This window comes from Cynocephalus volans, chromosome 7 (genome assembly GCF_027409185.1).
Source record: "Cynocephalus volans isolate mCynVol1 chromosome 7, mCynVol1.pri, whole genome shotgun sequence".
Lineage (NCBI taxonomy): Eukaryota > Metazoa > Chordata > Mammalia > Dermoptera > Cynocephalidae > Cynocephalus > Cynocephalus volans.
In genome coordinates this window covers 106,381,657-106,403,958 of record NC_084466.1, presented here as the reverse complement: position 1 = coordinate 106,403,958, position 22,302 = coordinate 106,381,657, and the positions used below count along the sequence as shown (strand labels likewise).

The following is a 22,302-nucleotide window of genomic DNA, read 5'->3' as shown; positions in this document are numbered from 1 at the left end:
CGAAAATATTAGTTTACAGTATTGAAGGAGCAATCCTATACGTTAAGTGTGTTTGAGTTGTCAGTGCATTGTGCTTTATAGCCTCTCTCCCCCTTGGCCATCTCATCTCAGGGAACAAAGTATTCCCCACTAGGGCACAGAGGCAGGTCGCTCAGCATCAAGAAGACGAAGTCTGAAGACACTTGGATCTGGGTCTTATTCTCAGCTCACTGTTATTTACCACCTGTGTGCTCCTGTGCAATTACTTAACCTTTCTTAAGTCTCAGTTTCCTTGTTTTAAAATTGGTGGTAATGATACTACCCACTTCAAGAGGATATTATATGGGATTATGTGAAATGCTGCACATAAAGTTCTTAGCACAATGCCTGGCATAAAGCACTTGCAAGAGATTTACTATATATACCACAACCAACCTACACTGAAAGAAATAGCAGATTTCCATCCACTTTCAAGAACTGTTTGTGGGACAGTGTGGGGTGGCAATAGGTACATAGAGAGGCCTAGGATTTATCTGTCCAGAATATTCCAGAGCCCTGATGTTCTCACCTCCACTTTTATTCCCTTCCTCCCCTCTTCCACCCTAGTTCCTGCACACGTAATACAGACTGCGCTCAGTTCCAGACAGGCTATATACCTCTCTTATGGCTATGCATCTCCGAAAGTCGGATTGGAAACTGAGAATATATTTATTTATGTAATGTATTTTTATCTCTGATAATAAACTCTTCTTTCTGTGGCCAGTTATCCTCAGTATTTCTCCATATTAATTTCATAGGGAAGACAGAATCTTTGATTGGAATTAACCAAAATCAGGATATCTGGCCAAGAAATAGTAGGAAGAAAAATGTAGGATCTAAGACCCTAAAATAATAACAATAATAATAGTAATTGTAATAATAATGGCTAGTGCCTATATATTATTTATTATGTGCCAGGCACCGTCTGAGCCCTGAATCATCCCCCATTTTACAGATTTTACAGATGAGGACACTGCCTAGGTGAACCATATATAGTAGTAAGAGTATGTGATTAGCCTAGTTTGCCCTTAGGACTCCATCCTGATAGAAATTTATTTTTCACCACTTAGTATCCAAGAGAAGAGATAGATCACCTTGTAACAAATTCTCCCCTTGTAGAGTTTAGGTGTTTGAGCCAATTTATAGAAGTCTTTGTCTTTGTAGCTTCCTCGTGACACTGGAATAAAAAAAAAATGGTGAGGGAAAAACACACTATAGAATGAAATCTGTATTTACTGGTAGGAAACAGAGCATTTGGCATCAGCGGAAAGCTTAGTCTTTGATGTGGAAAATAGAAAAGTTCTCATTTCCATCTGGGTCAGTTGAAGGAATGATCACTCTATGATAAGTTTGGTAGGTTCTAAAGCTAGATATAATAATTGATGAGCCATAATTGTCCTGCCCTGAGGATATGCAAGTATGAAATACACATATCAGAAAAAATGTGGGCAGTGGAGAACCACACAAAAGGAAAAGCAGAAAATATTTAATAAGTTGAATCCTAGTTATCCTGTGAGCTAGGCATTGTTATAACATGAAACCACTTACATATTTGAGTGGGGAACTGAAGGGGGAAGATGAAAGGCAAAGAAGTGTGGATGAATAATTTTGGGTGAATCACCTCACCCCTTGACATACAGAAGCCAGCAGCCTGTAGGGGCTCTATTCTGGACAGCTGCCTAAGGAGGAAATGTTTTATTTTAGGTATGGCCATGTCCTCAGTTTTAAACAGTTTTTCCCCCGTTTTTGAAAATGTTCACACGATTAATGCCTCTTGCGTGTATTCAACAATAGTTGCTTAGCAACCATCAAGAAGCTTTTTTGGAGCGCAAAGGGTCTAAAAATGAGTGAAGAGCAAATACACTTTGAGTTGCCGCTGAGATGACCGAGTTTCTGACACCAGGTTTAAGGCATATCCCTCAGGAATCAGGCAGGGGCCATGCATCTTTAAGAGTAAAGATGTCTGGTCTGGCATCCTTAGAGACCCACTGAAATGTCCTGTTCATCTCAGACACATGCAGAGAGGGAAAATGTAAGCTATAGGAGCTACCTCTAAGTGGAGCTTGGTCTACTTTTTTGCCTTCAATCAGGACTGCTTCCTACCTAATCAAAAATGGTTATGTAGCTAACGGAGTTTTGGAAAACTGTTCAGAAGAAGGATTGTAACACCTTCCCTGGTAACCCTCTGTAGGATCTTACAGCCTTTGGACTGAGACTACTAGGTAGAGAACATGGGTTAATCAAGGAGTTAACCTCTCTCTGCAGGCAGCTGACTTGTACCATGGTTGGCTCTCACAGTCGTACTTTAATTGAAAAGAACCCTAAGAGACCTTCTAGATCAGAGGTCACAAACTCAGGTGCCCAGAGATGTCAGCAGGGAATCTAGAGGGATGAGGACAGGTGGAGCCTGGAAGAATTCAGGGGGCAAGAGATACCCATGCTTCTTTGTCTAAAGGGGCAGCTGCTTTTCAGCTCCAGTTTTTTGATGTGTTCTGGAAATATGAGTCCAGGGTTACCAGATCTCTCAACTCTTATGAAAAGCCAGACATACCTATTTTTATGTGAAAAATTCATGATTTTCAATTGAGGACAATTTAAAAAAAAAAACTGCACAAGCTAAAGAAACTATGCCACTAGACAGATTTGGCCCCTTGACTGCCAGTTTATGACTCCTTTCTTGTTTAATGAACCCCTAGTTTTATGGATGAGGGAACTGAGACCTGTGAATAAGGAGACATTCAAATACAATGAAAAGGTGAATTCTTGAAAGTCAGGAACTGTTTTCTTCTCTGTTTTATCCCCAGCTGGACTAGCACAGAGTCAGACCCATGATGGCAATTCAATAAATATTTATTGAATCAATGAATAATGGGTGTTAGAAGCAAAACCAGAGCTTGGTTTGGCCGGTAGAAATTAGGACCTTAAATGCTGCTGCTTATATGATTCCTTTTTTTCTTTCCTTCTAAGTGACCCGCCCTAATTTCTACATAGGTAGAATTTGCTGTTCTATTTTGTCACATAGGGACTTGTTTAAAAAGAGATTTGAGGGGCCAGCCCGTGGCTCACTTGGGAGAGTGTGGTGCTGATAAAACCAATCAAGGGTTAAGATCCTCTTACCGGTCATCTTTTTTTTTTTTTTTAAAAAAAGAGATTTGATTAATAGGAATGTCCTAGTGAAAACCCAATAGAAAAAGCTTTGAACCCTGCCTAGGGCTCAACCTTCTCAAAAGACAAATTTGTCTATACTGGGACTCCTACAACCAACAGGTTGCCTTTGATCTTGGCATACCATATTGAATTCCACTTAATTTGTTATCTATTTATTGGGCTCCTACAATGTGCAGAGACTTCTGTATGGTGATACCTAAACTTAGGGGATTCTGATGATCCTGGGGGATTAAGCATTGAGCAGGGCTTCTCCAAGCAGATTTCAGAAATGTTCAACAATTAATTTAAAGAATGAAGATCCTTAGGACAGTCTCTCTCTCTCTCTCTCCCCCCCCCTCCCCCCTCCCCCACTCTGGTCATATTAAGTAACTCTTTACTGTGTGGTAATTTCCTTTCTTCACTTTTTGCCTTGCGATTTAAAGTTGCCCAAAACACAGAATCAGTTGTCACCAAGACATGGTCTCCCCTTTTAACACCACCACAATTGCCTGTATAAAAAAGGCCTGTGAGCATAGACAACGCTTCAGCCTCCAGGGAGGTATGCCAGATACTTGTGTCAAATGATTCTGTAAGTTTTTGTGCATGTATTCGTTCTTCCTGGATTCTACAACGTACTTACCTCTGTGCTGAGGGCTCAGGTGTTTCCAGAGTGTCAATAATTCTCCCACCAGTTAACTACTGGCCTCTTGAAATACTTGATGCAATGTATTACTTCCATGTTTGTGCATATAATAGTGATAATAATGGCAGCCACCATTTTTTTTAGAGTCTTCAGTGTGTCAAATAATGTGCTGGGCATGTTGTCTAATGTGACCTCATTCCTATTCTTTCTCTGTCATAATCTTTCCAGAGAGAAATATAATCCCCTTTTGATAAGTGGGTAAATTCAGCCCGAGAGCGAGAGAATGACTTGCCCAGGGTCATATAGCTGCCTGATCTGTAAGGTGAACGCAGAGTTGCCTGTTCTCAAAACCTGTGCCCTCTTTACTTCCTTATGAAACTTGGGAATCCAGCAGCAATTTTACCAACTTCACCAGTGTTGTGAACATGAAAGAAAAGATGACGTATCTTTTTTTCAGAAGCCAACTCTAGGGGCCATTTTAAATTAAGTGGATGGCTTTGCATGAAGCTATGTTTAATTTCAGGACGGTGTCCTTTGCTGGCAAAGATAATCAGATATAATGTCATCTGCAACCTCTCTGCGTGCATGATTTCGTAAAACTGTGTAGCAGTTTATTATTATAAAATTAGTATAGCATAGAGCAAACCTGGGATGCCAGCCAGACGAAATAGACAATGAATAGTTATATAAGGTTTTGGAAGCACATGTAGTAGAACACAAGCTCACTGTATTTTCTTCTCAATTGTCTGCTGTTTGTTAATGTTTCCTTTTCAACATGATTGCATCTCAGTTTAATAGCACTTGCCATCTCAGGCTTTATGGTGCCAGGCCTGACATAGTTACATCCCCTCTGTGCTAAAATTATTGCATGTATATATTCAACTGCAGCCCGGCATGTTTAGCTAATGGGTTATTCAGGAGCTATGTGCTTATATAATTAAGTGATGTATGTAATTTTGTGTTAACACATTTGCAGTGTGTGTTTCCCTGGTGATTGCAATGCTTTATTCTGTGTAAAGTGTGACATTTTAATTCCCACTGAACAATTTCCTACCTTGATTCGCCTTGTTTTTGTGGCAGGGGATTATTTTGCAATCAAGATAAAAGCATTATTTATGAAATTTCTAGACTATCCCATTACTGGGAACTTTTAACTGCAGATCAATCTCCTATTTTATTGATCTTTGTTAAAAATCTTTATTGGAATTTAAATTTAATCCTTGCATTATAGATTTGCCAGACTTTAATTTGCAGGCACATTTTCTTAGGCAGCTTTGCAGAAACAGGGTTCCTTAAAAAAGTAATTGTCACCAGGCAGTCTGCCATCTTCCCCAGGGAACTTTTTTCTCTTAGGTGTTGCTGACTTTTTCCTGGTTTAGGGGCTCTCTAGGAGAGTCAGCCTTTCTGTGGGTTCGTGGGTCTTGGCAAAAAAGGTCAGATCTGTGTGTCCCCAGACAAGGCAGATTACTGTTAAGTATTTAAGTGGCTGACAATAACTGGGTCTCAGAGTTACACAGTGGGAATTAAAATGTGATGTACTTTTCTTCCCATTATAAATGGCAATTGTGACCAAGGGAAGACACTGTAGACAGGAATGGGCATCACCAAGAAGAGCTCATTCAGAGGCATCTGTTTTTTCCATTGGGATCAACAATCAGTACAGTTTAATAAACAATTGGTAGACTCTTACTAAGTACCAGATAGTGACTTCAAAACATGACAGAGTCATTTGTTCACTAAACGTTCATTGAGTACCTGCTATGATGATACTACATTGACCAAAACAGACCTAGTCTCTTTAGAGTCTGGTGAGGGAGAGAAATACACAGACAGACAATTTCAATAGGGGGTGATAGATGCTAGATTGGAAGCACATTTGATTGAAGAGGTCAGGGACAAAGGTTTCCTCACCCAGTGGGAGATAGGGAGAATAAGGAAGCTTTTTAGAGGATGTGATGCCTGATGTGAGTCTAGGAAAACAGGTACGAGTTAGGGCAGGAGGGAGAACAAGATGAAAAAGGAAGGGTATTGTTGTCAGAGGAAGCCTGGAAACAAAGGTCCATAGGTGTAAAGCCACATGATGTGCTTGGGACCTCGAAGACACTTGTCACTGTTAGAAGGTAACAAGGAAGCTCCATAGCAAAGTAGGCTGTGGTCCGTTTCTTCTTGTCCCCAGAGGTCCTGAATTCTGAAAGCCTTTCCCTGCCCTGAGGAGGGATCCTTTGTTTTTTCAGCCCAACCTGACAGAAGCAAGCAGGTGGCAGGCGTTGAGTCCTGTCCTGATGGCTTCAAAAGCGTTTTCTTCTTGGTCCCTCACACTTGGGTCTGAGCAAACAGCTGGAAGTGAGATGCACAGAAATCCTGCCCGAAGGACCCATGGTCCATGCACTCCACGTGAGCTTACTGGGTTGTATGTTTTGGCATTTGAACACAGTGGGTATGTCCTTGTCAGCTCCCATTTGACTTTATTAATTGCAGTTCCTTGGAAAGTGTGTTTTGGTAACATGGTCTTGGTCTTTCTTACCATGACAGAGGTTGCCCTGCAGAGACCCAAGTGAAGGTGTTCAGGGCCTATTCAAAAGCCATCTGCTGCCAGGGCGCTGCTCCTGAGTCCATGCAGCCAACAGAAACCAGCTCACCACAGCCCTGCCGCTAGCTTTGTGACTTTAGGGCCTGCCTTTTCTGATATGTAGAAAGAGGGTTTGGGCTAGATGGTGCCTAAGATTCTCCTTAAACTGTGGAATTCCATTATTCTATAAATTACTCAAATGAAGAATCCTACTATCATCACATCTGTGGATACAGCTCCTAGCAGTGGTCTTTGGTTCCAAATCCATTTGAAAAGCCAAGAACCAGTTTCTACAGTTCATGTCTTGTCAGGTCTCTGGCTCTATATTTTAGGAGGCTGTCTACTCTAACCCTCAAATGTTTTAAGTTCAAAGGGAATCATTAAGTCTCTGAATGCTCCTAGACTATATGGCAGCATGGATCAAGTAATCCATATTATTCGCCGTGTCGCAAGAGGCTGTCACCTAGCAGCTCCGTATTGTTTCCAGGCCCCGCCCCCCACCCCCACTTCCCTGAGGCCTGAGGCTGTGGTTAGTAATGTCAAAAGAATGTTTTAAAATTGCTCTTCTGTTGATTCCAGAGTCAGGGCCCTCACGTGGTTAGAGTCCTGGGCTTAGAGTCAAATTCTAAATTTAATTCCAGCCTCTATAAATGTCATAGTTCCATATTTCCTTACCATTTAGTGATGTTTCAGTTTTCCCATCTGCAAAATAGGCATAAGATACCTCGCTCCACAGAAGGGCTTGAAAATAGCTTTATTGTGCACAAGGACTGGCATTCTATTGGGGCAGAATATCATTTTTCATTCCATAATAGGAATTAAACAAAAGCCCTTTGAGTACGCACCTTGTGTAAACGCCCTGTGCTTAAAAGCAGATGAATTTCAGAGGTCAGCAAATACTGCCCCCCACTTACTGTTTTGTTTTGTTTTGTTTTGTTTTGTTTTTTAAGCTAAACAAGGCTAACTAGGGAATTCATCTCGGAATAAAAAGACATGAAAGAAAGGGTATTTCAGCTTGCACAATAGTACAAAAGAGAACAAGCATCATCATGTTTTGATGATGATGAAGAACTCACAGCTGTTTAATTTTATAGTAAAATTACTTTAAGAACTTTGGTAATTCAAAGACAAAACTAAACAACTCTTGTTGCAAAACTGAAATTCTACGTGTGAGTGAAAAAGCCAAGTTAAGATTAATCTGCCCTGAAATCCTATTAAAAATATGGAGCATTTTTGTTACTGCTGGTTGGAGGAGTGGCTTTCATCTAAAGAGAAGACACATAAAAGAGAAAAATAGTACATTTACTGGTAACAAGATAAAAAACCGTTTATGTTCTCATGTACTTTGCCCCAACTTCTCTCCCAGCTTTTTCTTAAGCTGCTCAGTTTGTTTTAATACCAGGTTTGTTTGCTTTTTGGGGATGGGCTTGTTAGGCAGGAAATTGTTGAAAGGCATACAGCAGAAATTTTAAATGGTGTTTTTAAAATATAAAATTAAACAGCAAATAAGGTAACTGATTATTAAATTTGGAGTTCAGAATTTTATCCAATTTTATTTTTAGAGAATATCGAAAGACAAATTCTGTACCTACACTTGATTCTTTAAATTCCAAGTTTCCATATATTGCCCATTGTCAGAAACAAATAAACTCTTCCTTTTTTTTTTTTTTTTTTTTAAAGAAAAAGTGGCTTTTCTTCCATATTAGGGAATTATTCAGACTTCTTTCTTTGGTCCCTATAATTCCAAACCAGTTGGAACATCAGTCTATTTTTGGTTATGAAGAAACTTTTAAAGTGTGGGCATGATTTTTTTTAGGGTTCTAAATCTCATAAAAATCAATTTGCCACATATGTAACAGTTATGGTTGTAAATCTAGTGAAATCGTTGTATTCCAGAAAGACAAAGTTCTAGTCTCCATATTACAAGCCCTACCCACCCCACCCCCGCACCCATCCATTGCTGTATAAGAGGGCTGCTAAATGTAAATTCTAAAACATGTAAAACAACATAAGGTTGTGATTTGTGGCTGTTTCTATCCAAGATGAATGTTCTTACCTGTATTTGATTAAACTCTTGTTAGTTTCTGGGTTGTGATAGTTGTCCCACCGTAGCACACAGTCTCACCACGAGAGGGCAATGGAGAGTTTGCTTTCAGCTAACAAAGATAGAAATGGTTTTAATATCAAAGTGTTTTAACTTGGTAAGGATTTATTTCTCCGCCTTACGATTGCCACACATGCAGCCTCTGAGTTTCCACCAACAGCGAATAATAATCCAAATAAAGTTCTTCTGAAGGAAAATGTAGACAGACTAGTGCAGACAAGAGCTTTTGCCCAAATAAGGATCTCTTTTGTGGAGACCCCATGTGTTAGATAACCATCAACTGACAGTTGGTCATGAGTTAATAATATTGAATGCTGAAATATGCATACCATGTGCTATAACAGAGTTTGGAGGACAGACAAATACTTCTATAGTTAGACAGCAGAAGCATACCAGAGGCGTGCAGACTGCTTCACTTGGATATAGGTTGAACCTGCCAAGTAATTTTATAAAAATTATTGTTCTAAGTATTATACAGTGGAAGATATAGTATTCATTGCACGTTTTGTTGATGTTGCAGAGATTTTGGTCTTAATCTCTCTGCATGTTGCTGCCTTAAATACTATAGCAACTCTGGCCTTCTAAGAAAAGAAAATCTTTCCTAAGCTTATTTCCACTGCTGCCATTGCTTTTCTTTTATTTTTACAATGGGAACTCTTTTAAGAGGAATAAGGGGTGGGGGTGTGGGGGAGGTGGAGCTCCATTAAAAAATCCAGGTGGGTGCGTAGCCCTTTGATTGACATGTTATGTTCGGAGGGCTGTTAATGTCCACTTGTGTTTCTCTGTTGCTGCTGCCACAGGAATCAAAAGGTGAGGGATGGAGGGAATCAGCTTTGATTTCAACTACTGTGACCAGTTATTTGAGAGAATGGGACATTGGGACATCTGGGCACTGGGCGGCCACCTTCTCAGAATGATGCCTCGTGGTCTTTTTGGTGCTTAAGAATGATTGGGGAAAGAAGGTGTCTCCTCTCCTGCCCCTAGATTTCAAACCTTTTTTTTTTCTGTTCAATTTCTGAGCTTATTGGAATGCCTGTCTTCAATGAATAATCTCATTTTCTGTCATATAAAACCATGGGACCTGAAGCAACTTGACAAAGCCAAGGAGGCTATGCCCTTCAGTTTAGGCCCAACTACATCTGACCTCTCTACCTACTTTCAGATGAAATCTCCAAAAAGGAAAACGTAGTCAGACTATGAACTTATTCAACAATTTGTGGGTAAGAAGCTTTTTCTTCCAACTGGCCAAAATCACTCAAGTTCCATTTTCTCTTATTCAGTTTGCACCGGATAAGGAAATGGCTTACATTATCTCCAGCTCATGTTGGTGGCACGAAAGAATACATGGTGAAACAAATAATTAGTCTCTCTCTCATTCTCTCTCTGTCTCTCCTCCACTCTGTTGTCAAGATGTCACATTCGCTTCAACATCTTAATTAAAGAAATTAATGAAGTAACATCTTCATCAGGACCATTTAGTAGCCTTATGTCAATGATTGCCAGATTTGAATTTTATACAGAGGAGAGACCTCAGCTTTGGCAAAATGTTCAGACACTAACATCACATAGAGATATCTTCCATAACAGTGAATAAAATGCTAAATTGTATTGAAACTTTGAATCGTGATTTTTTTTTGCTGATTATTCTGGCTTCAGATGTTAAACTCATACTGTCTGGTCTTTCACACATATTTCCAAGGACATATCTATAATCATAACATTGAATTGTTCACTAAAACCAGCATTGACCAAGAGAAAGATAATGCGAGCCATGTGTAATTTAAAATATGCTAGTAACCACATTTTAAAAGGTAAAACGAAGCATGTGGAACTAATTTTGATAATATATTTTATTTAATCCAGTTTATCCAAAATATTATCATTTCAATATGCAATCAATATAAAATGTTATTAATGAGATATTTTACTTTTTTTGTACTATATCTTGGAAATCCAGTGTGCATATTACACTTATGGCACATCTCAATTTGGACTTGACATATTTCAAATGTACAGTAGACACATGTGGCTAGTCGTGATGATACTGGACAGAGCAACTCTAAATAGTCATAGAAATGTTTTATCTAACACTGAAAAAAAAAATGCGAAGAAGTTGTAACCTCTTCTGCGTTCATCGTTAGATTTACCTTACAGTTTCCGATGGTATCTGTCTGCTGTTTCTCTACAGCATGACAAGCTCTCGTTCCATTAACTGAGCACTCTAGCTTACCCTGCAGAGTTACAATTATCCGTCCTTGGTTAATACATCACCAGGTATTGTGGACCTTGTCACTGCCTCTCCATGCATACCCCAGATTCCTTTCTCTTCTTGTTTCGGACGCTCACTCTACACTGCCCCAATACACACACCCTTCTGTGCAATCTGTGAGTTCCTGGGTACCACGAAAGAGTCTTTAAGGTCATTTTCCACTATCATGGCTCCTGTACCTCCACAAACAAATGAATCTCAGAGACCACTAAGGGACTTGTCAGAGATGGTACTGGTACCTCATAAAGGACGAAGGGTGAGAGGGATTTACCCAAACCAAGAAAAATGTCTCAGGATATCAGACAACCAAAAATAGTCATCTTTTTACTTTTGAATAAGACACTTTTATTCTTTCTGAAAGGTAGAAAAGCATAAAGAGAGTGAAAAATCCCCTTTTAGCACAAATTCCTTTTTGGATCTTCTTAAAAGAAATTGGGAGGCTATTATTTGATGACCTATTTTTCTTATGTGTATGTGTTTTAAAAACTAAAATATCTCTCATGACACATTCATCTATGTCTGTAATAAGTTAAATATCTCCATATTAATCCACATACACACATATACTAAAAATAAAAAAAAATTTTTTAAATTAAAAAATTTTACTTAATTCCAAGTGGGGAATGTTTTCTTTAGAGATGTAGCAAATCAATTATCCTCAATGTTGAAAATGGAATATCTCATTTCCAAACCTGGAGAAACGGCTGAACAAAAATGTTCTGTTTACATATGAGTTTAAAAACTATTCCGATATTTACTGTTCCTTGCAAGGCTACTCAGTACAAAAATATAGCTTTCACGTCTGTGCTGTCGTGTTCAATAGTAACACCACAGACCCTATCAATCATAGGCCAGAACGAGAAGGTTTATTGATTGTAACAGAGAGAGAGAGAGAGAGAGAGAGAGAGATCTGTTTAAGAGGTCCTAGCTTTCCAGCCTTCAGAAATTGTGCATATCAAAGTGTCCTTAAAAAGCATTTCCAGAGTGGATCCTTAAACAGCCTTAAAAAAAAAAAAAAAAGACAATTATCTTAAGTTAATATTCTATTCTTATTATGTAGTACCAAACTAAGAAAGACTAAATCTGTGTTTATTGAATAGTTTTCAAAAAATTGAAACAGGAGCTATTTCGAAATCCTAAGAGGTAACACATAGCATAGTGCTGAAACAACACATTTACTCTAGTTGCAATAGCTTGTGTGCAAGGTCTCCATTGAGAGTGAAGCCTGGGGCCTGGAAATGGCTTGGGGCTACCTGGCATCTGGAGAGATGAATAGGAGAAAGGAGTTGCCAGGTAATTGTGAAAGTGGAAGTTTGAGCCACTGTGCTGTTTTTAGAGGCCACTTTTGGTTTTGCTGGGTTTGTGACTTCATGGCAAGACCATGCAGCTGGGTGTGGAGTGGAGGTGGGGGAATCAGACCCTTTGTGTGCAGTATTAGCACCTAAGTAGCACTGCCACTGTACCCTTAAGGACTGAGCTAAGTCCTCAGGTGACCACTCTGCCTCAGCTGATGTCTCTTTATGGAATATTTGAAATTCTAAGGCAAAAGAGTCTTTCCATAGGCTCCTGACTCTCAGGAAAACTGAGGCCATGGTCCCATCCGTTCTATGGTATGAAGACCCTGTCATCCCCCAAATTAACAAGCTTTTGAAAAACAGCTGTGAGCCACCACTTCCATCACCTTACAGGTCCTGGTGGGGACCCTCCACTGAGAATGGTTTTCACTGGAGGATACTGTGGGAAACCAAAACAGACCAGAGGGAAGGTGAGAGTTTGAGAAGTCCAGCATGGATTTCCATCTCTTTTCTTGTTTCCAGAAATGTCCCATTAGAGAGCCAGTCTTCTGAAAACCCAGAATCTCTCTTTACTCCATACCTAGATTTAGCACCCAGATTTCCCGCTTATTCCCCAAGTGGTAGTGAGAAGCATCTATAACGCCTTTCTTCTTTGCCAGTGTCTTTGTGGACAAACTTATTATATAGACTTCTGGAACATTGCTGTATTACCTTGGGATCCACTACATGATTTTAAAATAACATATATAGATAACGTTTGGTCATTTAAATTTCTCTCCTTCCTCAAGACACAGGAGAACAGAGATAGAAATCTGCCCATTACTGCCGGAAAAACCTGACTACAAAAGAGGTTTGCTTGTCTTTTAATGGCAGGAACACATGGAGTCACATGCTTTCAAACCAATTAGCAGTATAGATGAGCCAGAGAGTCCTGTTCCATTTATGGGGCGGGGGAAGGGTAGAAGTCAAATAATCTGTGTTTTTAAGTGTTTCTGAGAAATGAAGACCTCCAGGGCAGAGACAGAAGGAGGATCAGGAAATAGCTATGCAAATCACATGCCTATGAAATTACTAAAACTTTGATCAGAGGCATTAACAAATGCTCCAGCATTCGCAAGTAGGAAACAGGAGTGAGTAAGACTGGGCATGTTTTGGAAGGGATTACAAGAGTGTTTACTTACATGGTTTGTTGAGCAGTCAATGAAGTCCACGGCTGTTTGGGACTTAAACTGCCCGAGCAGTCCAGGTATGACAAATGCGGTAGTACATTCAACTCTCATTAGTGACTCTTGGGGATCTCAGTGATTTTGATAAAGAGCCAAAGTGAGTGGACCTCATAAAAAAAACCAGCTTCATTTTTTTTTTTTCATCCTCTTTCTAACAACACAACTACTCACCTTTCCAGGAGGTAGAACGAGGAGGACCTGATTCTGTAAGAGAATAGTTCATTGGAAATGCTAAATGGTAGTTAGAGGTAACTAACAAGCAGTGTGGGGGCATAGCTTGGGCCAAATCAGACTTGGAAATTCATAGCCCAGGTCTTTACAGGGCTATGATGTCCAGTGTGCTGAGCATGATGATTCCTCAGGGGCACATCCTTCTGTTGTTGTTAAGGGCTGTGTGGTCTTGGTGACATTTGAAAATGAGGATATTGAAGCCTGACTCTGGAGTCTGGGCTTATGACTCTTGGATCATCTTTTTAATGCCTTTATTTGAGAAAAAAAAATACTCCTAAAAGAGACTTACCAGAACAATTACGAAATAATAAAACTTTTGCAGCATTGTTTTACCATGTCTATTGTTTAAAATTCATCATTTAAGTTAGAATGTCCCACAAGATCCAGTTGTGCTTGTCAATGTCCCTGTGTGTTCCTATCTCAGACAATACAATTGCTCCTGAAACATTTCTGTTGGGTGTGGAAGATTGTTTATGGGAAAATAGAATAAAAATTCACTTGAATATTCTTCAATCTGCATGTGAACAATGTTTTGTGAATTCACAGAAAGATTCAACCAATTAAACAGATGCTGAGTACCAGTGGGCACTGTATGAAATATAACTGGCTTTGAAATAAAAAATTTCAGGGAATTATTTGTGAATTTTTAAGTTAAAAATGTTGGCTTTAAGTTAAGCAAAATGAGGTTGAGAGCGTCGTTTTCTTTTTTCTTTTTTCCCAAGTATTTGAAAACTGAAATTCTGTGAGAGATTATCTGTGAAATGCCTTTCTTTTATTACACCCATAAATTTTAGGAGTGGCTTTGATCAAACCTTCTGCCATTCTTGGTTTCTAAATCTTTTACTCATACGTTAATAACTTTAAAAATATTCATCCTATTTTTGTTGTAGTGAAAGAGGAAGTTTCTAAATAGTCAAAAGGAAAACATTGAAAATAGGACACAGTAAATGATAACTAAATTAGGGTAGGTTTTTTTTTTTTTTTTTTTTTTTTTTTTTTCCAGAAAGAGCAATGTTCCATGCTGAGACTTGCCAGAGTATTTTAAGATTATTGTCTGTAAAGAAAATGTACCAGAGAATTGAGATCCTCAGAGGAAAGGCATTACAGAAATGCAAAGTATTATCAGTAAAGCATACTATACATAGAACAATGTTTGTCAGCCCCTAATACTTCAGTCAGTGGAGTTTCGTTTTCTGGCTCCTGTTTAAAACACACACACACACACACACACAAACTTGCAAATCAAATGAGTTAATGCTCTGCCGACTTCCTCTAGACACTGACCCCAGGGGTCAAACTCTTAGGAAAATTATGCCTGGATTTCCACTCCCCTGATTCCAGTCCCCACCAACAAGCAAGCCCTATCTGAGTGGAAGCTCACAAAGAATTTCTCGAGAGAATGTGTGGCTGCACTGGCATCAAAATCCTCCCTGCAAAATGGGAAGAAAGAGTTGTTAACTGATGAGTCAATCCAGCTTTTATAGCAGTTTATCTTCGTGGTATTTCCAAAAGCATAAATGCTATAAAAAAAAAAAGAGACGGTCATGACAGGAAGAACAGAGTAGAAAAAACAGGAACATTTAAGCCAAAAACAATTTACTTTGCCAGTAACTGGTTACATTTCCTTTGCTTTATTATTATTATTCCAAGAGTTAAGGTTGAGATGAAAGTTTCCCACACCTGCACTGCCCTGACACATAACTTGTCTGAACCCATAGTGAAGTAAAATGAATGTCTACAACTCTGAGTTTCTAGACCCTTTGGGGGGGTGGTGAAACACTTGTTTTGCTGTATTGTCAAGAAACTAGACTATAATTCATTAATATTTGAAGGATTTAAAAAGAGAAAAAAAGAAGCAACCTTGGCTTAGATGTCAAAGTAGCCTGGAGCACTGGAGGTAGCTTGATTCTCTGGAGATTAACACCTATAGAAATAGCAGTGACTTCACAAAGGTGAATACTTGTTAATTTCTTGGCACTGAGTAAGAGGAACAGATGGGCAGTCAGAGAGGAAAGAGTTTTTTTTAAAACCACAGAGATCTTTCACTGATTAGGCAGAAGAGTCTGAGACCCACTGTAAGGGGGTAATGTGTATGGCACTCTGATTAAGTTTTATTGGCTTTAGTGGCTTTAGTGGAAGTCCTGTCACCTACTGCTGAGTCAGGACTAATGGGGATCCTGCTTGCTGTCAAGTATGTAGGATGCTGTTTGTTGCCTGCACCCTCATGCTATGTAGTATTTGAGAGTGTTTTCATTTAGGAAAGCTCCCTGGAGACTGCCAGCCCAAGTTAATATGAATACCTCATTACGAGGCAAAGGAAGAGTGTGTGTGTGTATGAGAGAGAGAGAGAGAGAGAGAGAGAGAGAGAGAGAGAGAGAGAGAGAGAAGTTGCCTAAAGCGGGGGCTCTGGATAAAGTCCAGCTGCCTGGAATCCTTCTGCTATAAGTAACCCGTGGTATAACCTGAGCCCAGTAATTTCATTTCTATCTCAGTTTCCTGATCTATAAAATGGGGATAATTATCTCACACTTTCTTCATTGGCTTGTTGTGAGTTTTAATTGAGTTATAGTAAGCAAAGTACTGAAAACAGTGACTGGCACAGAAAAGGTGCTAAGTATTAGCTGCTATTATTCATGCATGGAAACATTCATGCAAAGAGCATTTACCGACCTCTATGATGAGCCAGGCCAGGGCTGGACGGTGTATTACATGTAAAGGTAACTGCGTTTATCGCTTTACATGGTTCGTTTTTTATAGCGCACTGACTGCAGCCAGGTATGCCATCAGTAAGCATACTGCAGGCTTCCCAGGAGAGCTTTATTGGTAGAGATCACCCCCAGCTAAAGCGCTGGAGCTGGTCTGATTCTGGAGTCTTTAGGATTTTGGGTCTCTCAGGGTACATAGCCCTTAGCTTTCAAGGAGAGGGCAGATTTAGGTCCCTTGAGGGTGGCTGGAAGGAGGTGGGACTGTTTGCTATGTAAAAAATTAAAGTCCAGAGTCCCACCCTACTCCTCATCACCACCACAACTTAATGCATGTTTTCACTCACCAGCCTACCAGATGATTTGTTTTCATGACCCTAGAGCGAAAAAAAATGTAGCCTGGGGACCAGAATTTTTGCTATCCCCAAAAGCCAGATCCTCCATCCCAAGGCTTTTCCTGGGGTCTCCTGGGGTCTCATAAATCCAGAAGACCTCATTGTATTATGGGGGCTCCTACCCAGTTCTGCGTGCTCCATTCTCCCCGGGACTTTGGATAGCTGTGCTCTTCAGGGCATTTGTACATTGCATGCGGCACAAGATTATGGCCCTACTGAGATGCCGGACTTAAGGTTTCCTATCCCAATTCCCAGTCCAGACTCAAGTAAGTCACTGATTCATGTTCCCAGAGCACAAGTGTACTAGTAAAGGTGAATGGCGTTTTACAGGTGCCCAGTGAGAGAAGTATACCACGTGGTGAGGTTGGCAGGCCAGCCCAGCTCATGAAGACATGAAGGAGGAACATGTGGGCATCTTTATGTCTAATAATCACTTGTTCACTCAACAAATTAATGTTTTGCAATGCTGCCTCCTGGGTGTTGTGCTGGAGCAGATGAGAGATGAATCCCACACGATCCTGCCCTGAAGGACTCTCCAGTCTATTATAATAATAAGCCAAGAAACAGCTCACATACAAGGAATACAGGGACATGTTCCAATAAGAGAAGGACAGAAAAGGGATTCAGAAGGGAGACTAAAGGAAGGATTTGAGTTTGAGCCTAAGTGACTGTTGGGATTTACTTAACCATACCTGAAATATCCATGTACATGTCTTATTAAGAACAAAAGATTTTTTTCTCTTGATTAAATCCCATTTAGAGTTTAAGTTTTGTGACCAGAATATTAGGTGCTAGTCTGTTCAAAATTTGTGATTCTCAGAATCTGCTGGGGAAGGGCCTGTACTTCCCTAGGTTCCAAAAACAGCTGAAAGAATGGAGAAAATAAGACGGGGCTCGGGGATGACTCCTTGCCGGTTTCTGGAACCTTTGCCGTTATTTAAAACAGCATGTTCAATGCAAGTCCTCTCTATTGAAGAGGCCTTTGGGATTTGAAAGCTTTTCTGGAAATAAATGCCTTTTAGGTTTAAGTGCTTTTCGCCAAAATGCTGGAAGGGACGATCACAGTAACAAGTCTTAGAACAGAGGCGATGTTGTTTGGTTTCTTTTAATGAAATGCCTCAGACCTGCTACCCCAAGTTCTGTTTGTTTCTGTCAGCTTCCTGCTCAGCTATTATTTTGATAAAGGACATGAAAGAACACCCTTCCCTCACGGTCATTAAAGTCTTAGCACTTGGGTCAGTTGTGGAAACACTTCTGTGCTACACAAAGTCTTCTAAACAAAATTGTCCCCGCCCTGGCTCCAGGCTGTGGACCGTGTCAGATTCATGGAACGTGGCATCGGGCTGTGACGGGGAGTGAGAGGTCAGGATGCAAAAAAACAGGCCGATGAAATCACCAGCCCTGCGCAGGGAGGTGGAGGGAGCAGAGCCCTCCCTGCCAGTCTGGCAACTCCAGCAAAGTCCTCAGAACTCATCCCACACGCTCGGTGCTAGTCACTGCTGTGTGTTTACATGAGTAATGGAGCTGCCGGGGGAGGGGAGTTGTAAGCAGAGCGCCCAGCGTCGCAGCAGCTCGCATTCAGAGGGAAGCTGACATCCACAGCGACTGCAGACTTCCAGGGAGGTGGCCGGGGAGCAGTCACATGCCGTAGCGTTCATGAGCACAGACATCAATCAGGCAGATGTTTGTCGACTGGAATGGGTAATCGCTACTTTCTCTTTGCTTGATTTTGTTTGGGAGCTTGTTTACCTTGGATAATTCCAGGCTGGCTTTCTGGGGTGGACTTTCAGACCAACATTGTGGGGAGTGAGAGGTGAGCGGGGTTCGGGAAAGCCCCAAAGCCACTTTTTAAAGTTTTGCCTCTCTGTAAAAGCAGCACGGCATTACTGAGCACAAGAGCAAAACTGTTGTATAAGAAAATCAAATTAGTAGGATTAATTGTTTGCAGATGAGTACAATGTAGAATGTCCTAAAACCGCTGACATAAGTGAGATTAACAACAATTAAGAGGGTTTGTGTTGTTCAGGTTTGACCTTGTCATAATCATCACTTAAAGTAATAAAAAGTGTGGGTACTGTGAAAAGGTCTGAAAGAAATTGTTTGGGTATAATTCATTAGTTTGGGATTGTTCAAGAGCTAGTTGGTTAGTTGGTTGGTTTTAATTTTGCTTTACTTGGGTGACTGATGAAGTTAAATGTGAAAGCTGATGCCGGACAGAGTCGTAGCACTCAATAAACAGCAGCCTTTCCTCCCTGCTGTCTGTAGAGATCTTAAAAGGAACCAGGCTCAACATCAAGGAAGAAATAGAACTTTGATTTGTATCTTGTCTATGGCTTTTAAAAAGTGTAACCCGACGGAATCAGGCTAACCCCAGGGTAATCTTTGGAATTTATTTTAAATAAACCTCAAGATCTTCGTAAAAATATATTGAAAAGGAAAAGAGAGCATGCTGATTTGAATGTATCTGCTAGATTTGTTGAGATTTGAAACATGCTGGTCACAATATTATTAGTAAATACTTCTGATAATATTTTCCAGCTTGTTATTGTGAATGCCTTTCTATAGCTATCTCTCTACCTATCGGTATGATAATTTGAGAAGATGTTCATGTCTCCAAATGCTTTTGAAGAGAGATGTTTTCAAACGTTATACTACTATGATACCGTGATGGGCTGGCATATCACTTAAGTTTCTGAAAACAAGATACAAAACAAAAACCAACGAACGATCTTGAAGTTCAGGGTTGTCTTTCAGCCCAAATACTTCTTTTCTAACAATGGGGAAAGGCATTTTATTTATCATCATGTCTTAGCCCTTTAGAGCTAAGGACTTCATTTTATTTCTATTAATTAGACATGTTAAAGTGTGATAGATTCGCTTTGGGAAACACGTAAGAGAAGTATATAGTCTACCAACAAGCAACCCTTCAGAGACAGAAGCATATAATGAGGTTGGCTGCCACAGATATGTACATTTCACTGAACAATTAGAGGGAACCACTGTAGTGAGATTCTCAGTCTTTAATAAGGAAACCCATGCAAATGAAAATGTATACCAATTGTTCTCCATTTGTTTCCAGCGCCAAATCTTAAAGGCAGACCACGCAAAAAGAAACCATACCCACAAAGAAGAGATTCATTCAGTGGTGTTAAGGATTCCAACAATAATTCCGATGGCAAAGCCGTTGCCAAGGTACGGTCATTCACTCCATGGTGTTCATTTCGCTGCATCTTTTTATTTTCCCTTTTTCTTTCTCTCTGCTCTTGTGTCTCGTCAGTTTTCAATTCAGAATCTGACTTCGGTATTCAGAGCTTTTGAAGCTCTGTGCTGTCTCTGTTCCCGCCACCACCTCTTACCCCGTGGCTGGAAGTGGGGGAGGTAGGCATTTTGATTAGTCAACAGAAAGCCTTCCCACCTCCCAGTTTGGCCTGTTGGGTAAAGTACAGATGATTAAGCGCCCACGTCACTGAGGCTGATTTCATAGTAAGTGACACAATGACATAGTTTACTCTGCTCGTATCAAAAATAGATCAGCTGAACCATCCTATTTCTGAATGCATTCATCTAAATATGTTTCAGAGATTAACAGAGGATGAAATTAGAAATGGCTAGAATTAATCTTTTTTAGTTGTGTATTTTTCAAAGTCACCTCTAATTTACATTAGAGTAAAATTAAAGATACATGGCAAAATACTTACATGTATACATATACCCACATATACATTTATGTGTTTTTAAAGGTCGCTGTTAATGCAGAGTGAAAGTCCAAATTCTAGACCACTTTTCAGGCCCATTTTGCCCAAGCATTCTTTGGAATCTTGAAAGTGTATGCCTGAAGTATTTAGCACCATAAAGGGTGAAGTGTCACTTCATATTTTTAGACTTTTTGACTTTAGTGGGCTTGGGTCAGATTTCCATGGTCCCGTTTCCTGGGTGTTTGCATGTAGGTGTTGTTTCTGTGTAAAAGACAGCAATAGTCCCTTTAGGACCTAAATTGAAGTCCAGATTTCAACTGACACCACATTTCCCTATCTAAGAATGAAACTTTTGAAAATGGGAGCATTGTGATTAGTGGTGAATTTGGAAGATTCTGATGTAGAAAAAAAAAATCAGTTCTGTGTTGACAGTCTACTACTTGTCTTCCATGTACTCAGCCCCCTCCCAGTGTAATGAAGTAAATCCTAGGCATTCACATTTTATAAATCTTATTTCAAGTGTAATTGTTTCATCAGAAGTTTTGAGGACTTTTTGATTAGGATTTCTTCATGCTTCCAAGATTCCAAAGGGTTGAAAAGAGATCAACCAGTAGAAATTGGTCTTTCCCATTTTCTGGCTAAAAACAAATCTATCCTTTCCTTAAGTTATTTGTTCCCTGCTCATTTAACTTTCCGTGAGTGAATCCACAAGGATACCATGGATGACATTTTCTTATAAGTCACACATCTCAGCTCCAGAACTACCTACCTAGGGCTTTGGTTTCCATGGTCTTGAAGGATGTCAGCAGGAAGAATTCATTCCCTGTGATGTAGTTTGCAAGTTCTTACAAGACACTGTAGAATGGAGTGAGAAGGTTTTAGGACTGTAGCATTCAGCAGAGGTTACACTGCCTATGCCTGTGGTTGGCACCCAGCCCATACCTCTAGGGTGACATCATGTGTTTACTCCAGCATATTCTGTACCTGAGCCCAGCAGGATGAAGCTCCTTCCCATGTCATTTGGAGTCGCTACCAAGGTATGCCTCTGGGAATTTTGCAAAACTCATGCAATTGATCTGAAAGAACAGTACCTCCAATGCTTCTCTCCATGGAAGGCAGCTCAGGACTCACACTCAGGCAAACACAATTGAGAACAGGAGCCTGCTCTGTAGATAGGCTGTGTTTGATGTTCTCTGACTTATCCTCCTTAGAGGGATAGAAGTCAAGTCTGGGTTTTTGAAGCGACTCCTTAATGCCACCTCCCACCAGTGTGTACATTCAGAATCTTTGCAAGAAGACAGATCATCCTTCTACTGTTGGTGTTCAGTGATGGATGTCATGCTGTGGTCAGGTCCTGGGGACTGGTCTAATGGCTCCGCTCTTTTTGGAGTCTTGGATTGCAGTCCTGCGTTGGCTCTATGCAACAGGTCTGGAAAGACCACTTCAACTAGAAAAGAAAGATTGGTAGGTAGGAAATAAGACAAGCTTGTCTGTTGGTACGAACAGACAGATATAAAATAAACAAGTCAGATCTGGAACCAGGACAGCCATTAAAAAGTAATTTGTGTCATGGTCTTTTCCCATGAAACACTACAGTAGAGATTATAAGCCTGTGACCATCTGATCATTTGCTCAACTGAAAGGAACATTTTAGGTGACAGTGAGCTGTTTGGTCTTATGACCAAGACCGTGTGACTGTTTTTTTTTGAAAGGACATTAAACAGACCATTTCTAACTATGGATAAGTATCAGCTTCCTGCAGCTCTTCACAGTAAAGCTCTTAGAGTGGGACTCACTGGGTTTGTTGTGTTCATGACTGGGAAAATAAGTCAAGCAACTGACCGTCACCACCAAAGGGTTGCAGTCTCTCGATGAGAACATGAAAACCAGCTTTGCCAGACCCTGTTTTCCAAGGGAGGGAAAATTTCATGGCTTCCCAAAGGCAGCAAAAGTCATGTGGGAGGAAACTACCAGTTCTCCGAAGACATTGTGAATGTGTCCAACCCAA

The 22,302-nt window shown here is 40.2% G+C and overlaps 1 protein-coding gene across 2 annotated transcripts in view; it reads left to right on the top strand.

Moving 5' to 3' along the window:
* The window catches only part of ARID5B (AT-rich interaction domain 5B), a 176,521-nt gene that overhangs the window by 115,851 nt on the left and 38,368 nt on the right, over positions 1 to 22,302 (top strand). The window contains exons 1-2 of one of the 2 annotated variants that reach the window (XM_063101772.1): positions 18,022 to 18,300; positions 19,679 to 19,791. In XM_063101772.1, the coding sequence (XP_062957842.1) occupies positions 18,297 to 18,300; positions 19,679 to 19,791 (117 nt within the window). In that variant the 5' untranslated portion in view covers positions 18,022 to 18,296. Of the gene's footprint in view, positions 1 to 18,021; positions 18,301 to 19,678; positions 19,792 to 22,302 lie in introns of those variants that run through there. The other variant, XM_063101771.1, reaches the window with a different exon arrangement.